General features: G+C 42.6%; 1 protein-coding gene across 13 annotated transcripts in view; it reads left to right on the top strand.

The window, feature by feature from the left end:
• The first annotated feature begins 14 nt into the window (after positions 1 to 14).
• The window catches only part of TTC19 (tetratricopeptide repeat domain 19), a 30368-nt gene continuing 20217 nt past the window's right edge, over positions 15 to 10165 (top strand). For 5 of the 13 annotated variants that reach the window (XR_012425310.1, XR_012425312.1, XR_012425311.1 and 2 more), the window contains exons 1-7: positions 15 to 223; positions 309 to 439; positions 2082 to 2192; positions 2960 to 2998; positions 3999 to 4055; positions 4370 to 4431; positions 6651 to 6745. Coding sequence is in view for 7 of the 13 variants with exons in the window: in XM_015437702.4 (XP_015293188.3) it covers positions 40 to 223; positions 309 to 439; positions 2082 to 2192; positions 2960 to 2998; positions 3999 to 4055; positions 4370 to 4431; positions 6651 to 6745 (679 nt within the window). In the remaining 6 variants the exon portion in view is untranslated. Of the gene's footprint in view, positions 224 to 308; positions 580 to 2081; positions 2193 to 2959; positions 2999 to 3998; positions 4056 to 4369; positions 4432 to 6650; positions 6746 to 7949; positions 9336 to 9388; positions 9795 to 10165 lie in introns of those variants that run through there. The other 8 variants (XM_074018678.1, XM_074018677.1, XM_074018684.1 and 5 more) reach the window with 6 other exon arrangements.

The following is a 10165-nucleotide window of genomic DNA, read 5'->3' as shown; positions in this document are numbered from 1 at the left end:
CGCGCCTGGCCTGCAGTGCGCAGAGGACGCGGCGGGAGCATGTACAGGCTCCTCAGCGGGAGTCTGGGCCGAGGCCTCCTGCGGGCCGCGGGGCGGCGGTACCGGGGCTGCTCCGCGCGCCTGCTCCCTGGGCTGGCAGGAGGCCCGGGGCCCGAGGTGCAGGTGCCGCCATCCCGAGTCGCGCCGCACGGCCGGGGCCCAGGCCTGCTGCCGCTGCTGGCAGGTGAGGGGCGCGGGCCGGGCGGGGCCGACCGGGCGGGGACAGGGGCGCGGGTCGGGCCCGATGACCTCAGAGCCCCTTCCCGCAGCGCTCGCCTGGTTCTCGAGGCCCGCTGCGGCAGAGGAGGAGGAGGAGCAGCAGGGAGCCGACGGGGCCGCCGCCGAGGACGGGGCGGACGAAGCCGAGGCCGAGATCATCCAGCTGCTGAAGCGAGCCAAGGTGAGGCGGCTCCGGGCCCTGCGCCCGGCCGAGCGCGGTAGCGTTTGTGAGCGGGGTCTTGGCGTTGTCGCTGCGCATTGCTCTCTCCGCCTCGCCGAAGAGTGGATGGAGGCTCCGCGGGTAAAATTGCCGAGAATGAGGTGGGTCATCAGAGAGGGGATTGGAATCCATCCAGGCTTTCCCGACTCTAAGGCCTGCAGTTAAACCTCTGCAGTGTCAAGTGCAAATGGAGATGGCGCCCCAGGCATCATGTTTTTATGCAAACGAAATACCAGGAACGTTTTGTAGTTGTTTTATCAATTAACCAGCCTACCTGAAATGACACAATTTCGCACGTATATAGCGGCCTGAAAATGTCAACTTAGTGTTGGTTATGCGATTCGGTTCTCTTTCTGAATTCTTCCCTTTCTCCACATGCTTTTCTATTTTCTTGTCTCCCCTTCTCCCCAAGTTATCTCATGCCAACAACGTCCAAATTTGTGTTTCCAGACTGTAGTGTGCTCCTGACATGCCATCTGCACTTTGGTACTTTACCTACCTCTCAGATTTAACATGCCCAAAACTAAACTCGATCTTTAATGCCTCCTCAACATGTGCTTTCACCATCTCTTTACTACCATAAGTTTTTCAGCCTAAAAACCTCATAGTCATTCTTAAAACTTGTGGTACGTTACCATTGCCTTCCAATGCAGTTACAGTCCAGCAACAAGTCCTGTTGCCAACAAATGCAAAATATGTCTCAAATCTTTCCCCTTTTCTCTATCTCCTTTGCTGTCACCCTAGTGGAAACCATCATTGCCACCACCTATGCTCCAATAGTCTTTCCTAGCCTCCTGTCCCCTTGCAATCTATTCTCCATGCAGAAACCAAAGCGACCAAAAAAAAAAAAAGTAAATTGGATCATATCATCTCCTTGCCTGAAAGCTCTGAATGGCTACCCACTGCATTTATGATAAAATACAAACTCCTTGCCATGGCTTGCAACACCCCACATGATCTAAACTAGCATACCTTGCCCACCCGTTTGGCAGTAATCCTCTAGCTCACCATCCTCCCTTCACATCTGTTTGTTTGCATTTCTTCCCCAAAACCATTCTCTTCAGCTTGTAGGGACTTCACTCATTTTCTACCCTCTGTTTGAGTCATTGTTCTCCCCAGGTCCTTCTTTGGTTGACTCATTCTCATCCTTCCTATCTCAGTTTAGCTGTCACTTCCTTGGAAAGCTTCCCTAAGTCCCATTTGGAGGAGACCCCTTATCATTCCTTTCTGTCATCTTTATAGCTCTTATCATTAGTTGTAATTAAGCTTACTTGTCCTGTATGGTCACCTCCAGCCTGCAAGAAATTAGAAAGAGGATGGAGGACAAGCAGCTTCCTTATAAAATATGTTGTAAGATCACATTCCTTCTGCCTGTGTCTCTTGGCCAAAACTTCATCAGATGGCCACACTTAGCTGCAAGGGAGACTGACCTCCCTGTCACCTCTATAGACAATGCCTTGTACATAGTAGGAATTCAGTAAATGTCTGATGAATGAGTTTGCTTCCTTCTATCATTGGGATGTGTAGTTGCATACACTTCTGTCTGGTAGCGTATGCATCTACTATATGTTTCATTTTCTATTATTTTGTCTTCCCTTTTCAGTTGAGCATCATGAAAGATGAGCCAGAAGAGGCTGAGTTAATTTTGCATGACGCTCTTCGCCTCGCCTATCAGACTGATAACAAGAAGGCCATCACTTACACTTATGATCTGGTAACTCTTATAACCAGTCTGAACCACTGATGAGGAAGGTTGGATGGAAGGGAAGGGTTATTAGTTCTCCTGATTCATATTCCTGACTTTCATGATGTTCTAAAGCTCCTTTTCTTTTTCAATGAGTTTTCTTTTGGCTTCAGTTTTATTTTTTTGTTTTGTTTTGTTTTGTTTTGAGATGGAGCCTTGCTCTGTTGCCCAGGCTGCAGTGCAGTGGCACGATCTTGGCTCACTGCAACCTCCGCCTCATGAGTTCAAACGATTCTTTTGCCTCACCCTCCCGAGTAGCTGGGATTACGGGTACGCATCACTATGCCTGGCTAATTTTTGTATTGTAGTAGAGATGAGGTTTCACCGTATTGGCCAGGCTGGTCTCAAACCCCTGACCTCAGGTGATCCACCTGCCTTGGTCTCCCAAAGTGCTGAGATTAAAGGCATGAGCCACCATGCCTGGCCATGGCTTCAGTTTTTTTACCCTTGGGGTGACATAAGACCTCTCAATTCCAGACCAAAAGAAACCAGTATCATTAGCATGTTTCTTTAATGATGAGTGGACCTAGATTTGGTTTGTTAACAACAAAGTATGTGCAAGTATTTACTTCTCACATGATTGCTGTTCTGTGCTTCTAGCAGATTAATTGGTGACATGCTTTTCATTTTAAACTTTTTTTAATTTTGAGGGTGAAAGCAAAAGGGAATTTTAAAGTTTTGAAATAAGTAGGAACACAGTACTCTAAACTGAAAAACAATTTGTAATTTGCTTTCAGATGGCCAACTTAGCATTTATACGGGGTCAGCTTGAAAATGTAAGTAAATTACTTTGCAATGTCTTGAATTTGTGAAGGAGTAGCTTCAAGGGTACTGTGATAGTAAGGGTACAGGATAAGCTGCTATAACAAAGAGACCCCAGAATATAGTGACTCAAACAAGATACAAGTGTATTTCTCTTTATTGTGTTAGTCCAGAGATAGGCTAAAGACTGAAGGCAGATAGACATAGGCACCTTTGCTCTCTGATCCAGAAGTCCAGGTTCCTTCTAAGATAAGCCCTCATCTGCTTGGGTGAACTGCCTCACCTCCAGCCTGCAGGAAGCGGGAGAAGATGGACTGTGAGCAGCTTCCTTATAAAATATGATTTAGAAGTTCATGTTCTTTTTGCCTGCATCCCTTCGCCTAAATTTTATCATATCACCATATCTAACTTCAGGGTGTCCAAGCTGCTAAAATTGACTGAATGTTTTTTTTTAAGATAAGGTCTTGATCTGTTGCCCAGGTTGGAGTGTGGTGGCTTGATCACGGCCGACTGCAACCTTGACCTCCCAGGCTCAGTTGATCCTCCCACCTCAGCCTCCTGAGTAGCTGGGACTCCAGGCGTGTGCCACAACACCTGGCTAATTTTCTTATTGATTGATTGATTGATTGATTGATTGATTGATTGTAGAGACGGGGTTTCACCATGTTTCCCAGGCTAAATTGAGGGGACTCTGTAATCAAAAAGATGGAGAAGCAGAATGACTATTAGGAGACAGTTTGTAGTCTCTGCCACAATGGGTTTGGATAAGAAGTTAATCTCTGAGGTTGTTTTCTGCTCATCAGAGAGTAGTTTAAGGTACATAGAGGATGCTGGGGGTCCTGATATTTTGATCTGTTTTCCTTTCAAAAGGGTACTTTTCTGTGTGTGAGTGTGCATGTGTTTGAGTATATGGGCTTTACAAGGAATGATACATCAGATTGGTACTTAGAATCCGGGGCCATATATATATAATGGGTCCCAATTAAAAGAAAAATCTTTTTCTTATGCTTTTAGGCTGAACAACTTTTTAAAGCAACAATGAGTTACCTCCTTGGAGGGGGCATGAAGCAGGTAAGGACATTGCCTAGTATTGGCCCCTCACTGAAGCAGTTTTCAGAACAGTCTTGTCTGCTGAAAACTCCTGCTAGCCCCACCATACGCTTTGGTCAGGAAAGGTGGAGTTTCCCTTCTGAGATCTGTATACAAATAGACGTTCTTTCACTAAATGCAACAGCATGTTCGCCAAGGAATTCACAGTTGGCTAATCACTCTAAAAGAATAAAGACTGTGGCTTTGAGGCCACCGTCAGTCTGGAAGTTGATCTGAAATAATCCATGAGAATATTTGACTTGTTATGAATTCCCTTCATTCTCTTTCTCTCACAGGAGGACAATGCCATAATTGAAATTTCCCTAAAGCTGGCTAGTATCTATGCTGCGCAGAATAGGTAAGTACGGCAGCCAGGGAGTAGGACTGTGGGCAGAAAAGTTTGACTCTGGGATGTTACATAATATTCATTGCCTGCTGGTCATCTGGGTCTCCCAGAAATTGGGTGCCACACTCAAAAAGTGTTCTGTCCCTCATCTTTGGAATTGTCAGTCTTTTCCAGTTTGCCCCTCCTGTTTCCAGTAGCCTGCCTAGTGGGGCACACAGCATCTCTGGCTGCCCTGTGACAAAGCTAACTAAGTTTTCTGTTGCTGCTTGAAGTGGGAAGGGAAGTTAGAGTTACAACTTTAGTTTAACTTTTTTAGAAGAGGAAAGAGCAGTGTGAAAGCTGCTGGGGATAATATATTAATACTCTGAAGAAGCCATTTTGCTGGTATAGATAGAGTTCAAAGATGAATCATCTAGGATGTAAGCAGAGAACTCCTCTAGGGAGTTGTATTTGGGGTGAATTTAGGGAGAGACCTAAGACTAGCTTCACTTAGGGTTTTAGTGGTGCAGAAGTTGGTGCTAGAGGTTTGGAGTGACACGGAGCCTGATGCTGTAGAAAGGGTGCTTACCGAGACCAGGCCCTGGTACTGGTCCCTGCTGTCCTACTCACCAGCTCCTTTGTTCTCATCAGGACCTGCAGAGTCTCCTTGCATTTTGATTGGACACTAGATAGGCTAGAGCTTCCTAGAGCCTTTGACTTCATGTCTTTTGAGGAGCTTTGAGCTTGGCCTATGCCAGAGAACACTGCAGCTTGGTCAGTCTTCCTTGGAATTGTAACAAACATGCCTAGTTCTTGATTGGGTATGAACTCCTAGGGTAAGAAGAAGCCCGGAGCTAATAAACGTTGTTGAATAAGACAAATTCATAGTCTTATAGACGTGAAAGCTAGTAACAATTAGCCTCTAAGTTACATGGTATACTGTACTTTTTATTTTGTTTTATTAAGACAAGCATGAGACTAGAAAAGACATGGCCAGATCTGAGGCTTCGAAAGGCTGATATAAGTTAGGAGGGGAATTGTTTGTGGACCTCTTGCTCTGACTGGGAGCATCTTGTGGGCAGCATCCACTTGCCCTGTGTTATGGCTGGAGAGGGCCCTCTTGCCAAGTTTTGAGTCTAGGGAAGGAAGGGGATGCTTCTATTCTTCTGAGAACAGAGCAGAACAGTAGGGTCGTAAGTTCTCCCCTGGCAAAGCACTAGAGAAAAGATGAGCTTTTAGTGCCACTTCTGTAAGAAACTAGAGCCAAAACCGAAGAACAAGAACCAAAACTGAGTTCCTAAATGGAGAAGGGATTTCTGTCACATTTCCTCTGCATCTCTGTAAAAAGCAGCAGTCAGCCAGCCTGCTTGGGTTAACTGAACCCTCTCCAATTGATTGAGGGTCCAGGGCTACAGAGTTGGGTTAAACGACTTCTATTGCCACAGCTAGGAGTTCCATTTCTGCAAAAGAAACTTTTATCAGAGACCTACAGCTTGAAATAAATATAAAATGACTAAAGCTCCTGAGAAGCTGTATGAGGTCAACAGTTGGAATCCTCACTGCAGGGTGGCCTGAACCTCTGTTCAGGGTAGTATTAGTTTGAACAGAGGTAAGACTTTCGCACATGGAGAAACTGATTCACTGGAGACCATCTGTTAGTGGGAGATGATGAAGACCGCTGGCTATGTCAGTTATTAAAATTAGGGCAGCATTCCTAGCTTTTTGTGTCTTAAGTTATATTAAATGGATGACTTTTAACTACTTTGAGAAATGGCAGATTTGACACTCCTTAGACTTTAAACAAAGTTCCCTCTTCCCATTTTACACTTCCTTTACTGATAATGTTTAAACTGAGCTGCAAAAATGAAGATAAAAAAGGAATTTATGAAAAGGTAAATGGGCCGGGTGTGGTGGCTCACGCCTGTAATCCCACCACTTTGGGAGGCCGAGGCAGGTGGATCACCTAAGGTCAGGAGTTCGAGACCAGCCTGACTGACCAACATGGAGAAACTCTGTCTTTACTAAAAATAGAAAAATTAGCTGGGCATGGTGGCAGACACCTGGAATCCCAGCTACTTGAGAGCTGAGGCAGGAGAATCGCTTGAACCCGGGAGGTGGAGGTTGCTCTGAGCCGAGGTCGCGCCATTGCACTCCAGCCTGGGCAACAAGAGCGAAACTGCATCTCAACGGCAAAAAAAAAAAAAAAAAAAAGAAGAAGAGGTAAATGGCTGATTATTGATTTTGCTTTACAGACAGGAATTTGCTATTGCCGGCTATGAATTCTGCATTTCAACTCTAGAGGAAAAAATTGAAAGAGAAAAGGAATTAGCAGAAGACATTATGTCAGGTAGGAAACCCATTATCTGGGCATCACTTTTCTCCACAAAAGGCTTTACTTTACACTTTGAGAAATGGAAAGAGATCTAAATTGGGAAGAGGGAAAGTTACCTATCTTTAAGGTATCAGCAGAAGTTTTGGAATAAGATGTTTTGTTTAAAATATTTGCTGTTTTGGTGGGTTTTTTTTTTTACCCCCTTGGTGACATGTTCATAATTTATCTGTTAACTTTTAGTTACATATAACTTATGGAAAATCGGGGAGCAGAAGAAGAAGGTCTTTCTTTATTATCTCTTAGTTCAGCTACCAATCAAAATGCTTATTACATTTTAGCCCTAGATATGCAGCAAATTAAGAAAGAAGAGAAAAAAAGCTCATGTTTTTGCAATTCATCCCCACTCATTCTAGAGACTAAGAATAGAACTGGATGAGCAGGAAGTTCTCTAGCTCTCCACCATTTTGGGTTTCTTAATTTGGGTTGAGGTATTGAGAATTTTCAGATTTGACATTTATTCAATACCTACTCTATACCAAGAGCTATCAAGATGGTAGGGATACAGCAGTCAACTCTTCTGTACCTAATTGTCTTCTAACTCTCTCTTGAACAGACAGTAGTCCCCTATTATCCATGGGGAGTATGTTCCAAGACCCCCAGCAGATGCCTGAAAAGAATTCTAATACACTGTGCTTTTTTCTTATACATATGTACCTATGATAAAGTTTAATTTATAAGTTAGGCACAGTAAGAGATTAACAACAATAACTTATAGAACAATTACAACTATATACTGTTAACAGTATCACAGACAGAAGATTCATTCTTATTGTAGATCTTATCAACCTCAGCATACAGTTTTGTTTTTTTTCTTATTGAGAACTTTCACCTTTTCATTAAAAGGAAGCACTTTATGACTTCTCTTTGTCATATCCAAATTGCCAGTATCACTACTCTTACACTTTGGGGCCATTATGTAAAATATGGATTGCTTGAGCACAAGTACTGCGACACTGTGGGTTGATCTGATAACTGAGACTGCTGCTAAGTGATTGAGGCCAGGTGCCGTATACAACTTGGGTACACTGGACAAAGAGGTGATTCACGTCCTGGGCAGGATGGAGTGTGACAGGGCAAGATTTCATCATGCTACCCAGAATGGCATGCAATTTAAAAACTTATGGATTATTTCTGGAATTTTTCATTTAATATTTTTCAGACCATGGTTGACTGCAGATAACTGAAACCCCAGAAAACTGTGGATTAGGAGGGATCACTGTACACCAATTTTTTTGTTTTCATCACTCCACTGAAGCTACCTTTATCAAAGTCACCAAATCCAATGGTTACTTGTCAATCCTTAATTTACTCATCAGCAGCTTTAACTTAGGGGGTCACTGTCTCCTACTGAAAATACTTTCACTTGGCTTCTGGGATGCCTCAGTGGTCTCTCCAGTGAGGTGAACAGACTTCCCTACCTCTTAATGTTGGCAGGCTTTAGGGCTGTTTTCAGTCCTATTCTCTTTTCTCTCTGCCCCCACACCTAGGAGATATCTTTTAGTTCCATACTTTTAAATATTACATTTACACCTTCAGCCCCAACTTGCCCCTAAATGGCAGACTTATGATTATGATTGCCTACCCGACATCTTGACTTGAAGTCTAATGGTCATCTCATACTTCCCATGTCCAAAATAGATCTTTTCAGTTTTGCCGCTCACAACTTGTTTCTTCACCAGTCAGCCCCAGATTTGTAAATGGCACACTACTCATTTAGTTGCTTTGGCCAAGAACCTAAGAATTGTCCATGATTTCTTCCTCATTCCTCGGATCTAATCCATCAGCAAGTTATATTGGATCAGCCATCAAAATATATCCATACTGACCACATCTCATCCCATTACCCTACTGCTTTGGTCCAGGCCATCACTGTTTCAAGACCTCAGTACCTTTGTATCACCTTTAGAATAAATTTAGAATCCCTGCGTGGACCTGTAAGGCGCTTATGACCTGGGCCCACCCACCTCTTCCACGCCATCTGCTGCTCTCCCCTCGCTTGTTCCAGTCTCACCACACTGGTCTTATTCTGGCACATTCCAAGTTCAGTGCCGCCTCAAGGCCACTTTGCTTGATATTCCCTCTACCTAGACTGTTCTCTCTTACCTTTTCCTGGCCAACTCCCGTACTTCACTCAGGTCTCTGCTCAAATAGCACTTCCTCAGAGTCCTCTCCTCACTAAAATTATCATCTCTTCCCACCTTACTATTGCTCTACTCCTCCTTCCTTTATTTTTCTTCATCACACTTGAAAGTAGAGGTGTGTGTGTTGTGTGCTTGTGTTTGTTTCTCCACTAAAAGTATGTTTTTGTTTAAAAATTTTTAGTCTTTGTCTTCCTTATCAAAGAAGGATAGAGACTTCATCCTTTATGCTCACTGCTAAATCCTCGGTGCCTAGAACAGTGCCTGGCACATAATAGAGGCTCAATAATTACTGAATGAAAGAACAAAAGACCCAAGAAAGACCAACAAGTAAATCCAGTTTCAGTGCAGTGTGGAAGTGCTTTGAGGAAATCCACAAGAGGTGTAAAAACAAGTCTAGCTGTCAAGTAAGTCACTTCTGAACTATTTACACCTTTGCTATCTTTCTATGGTTTCTTAGGAGTGTAAAGCTGTATTCCTGACTCAAAAAGTAATTCCAGTAAACACTGAAGAAAACTGAGAAAAGCACTAAGAAGTAAAGATCATCTATAATCATACTACTAAGAAAAAGCTACTGTTTTTCCTACGGCTTTTCAGGTTACATTTTAAGACATAAATTTGGGATGATACTGTATATCCCACTTTGTAACCTGAGTTTTAAAAATTTAGTAACATATTGTGAAAACACTTTTTTTTTTCCCCAGGCAAAGGAATTCTTGTTGGATAGAGCAAACTAATCTCTATTATAAATATTATTTTTACATTTTACTAGGTGTGCTGTATAGAAAATGTGTTACATGATTCTTCATCTTATTTTTTCTAGAAAAGAAATAAATTCCTACTTATTCAGTTTTGCACAAAGCAAATCCATTATCAAATTTATGTGCTTTTTATTGACACAACTATCTCTATCCCAGGAGAGCATTACTTAATTACGTAAAATTACATTACTTACATAAAACCTTGCTCTAGGGTAATTATTCTGTTACCTATGTTGTAAATATATATATACTTACTGAGGAAATGCCCATAAAAAATTAAGTGAAAACTTTGGTTACAAAACAGTATAGTTAGTATGTAGACTAATGATAGGAATGGAACAAAGGCTTAATGATAGATATCAAAATATAGGCAGTGATTCTCTTTGGTTGGTAGGTTTATAGGGAATTTATATTTTATTTGTGTTTCTCTGAGTATTCTATAATTTTGCACAAATTTATATTTTTCTTTTTAATTT

The sequence above is a fragment of the Macaca fascicularis genome, chromosome 16, assembly GCF_037993035.2.
Source record: "Macaca fascicularis isolate 582-1 chromosome 16, T2T-MFA8v1.1".
Taxonomy (NCBI): Eukaryota; Metazoa; Chordata; class Mammalia; order Primates; family Cercopithecidae; genus Macaca; species Macaca fascicularis.
Note: the sequence above shows the minus strand (reverse complement) of the source record. Positions and strands in the feature narration are given on the sequence as shown.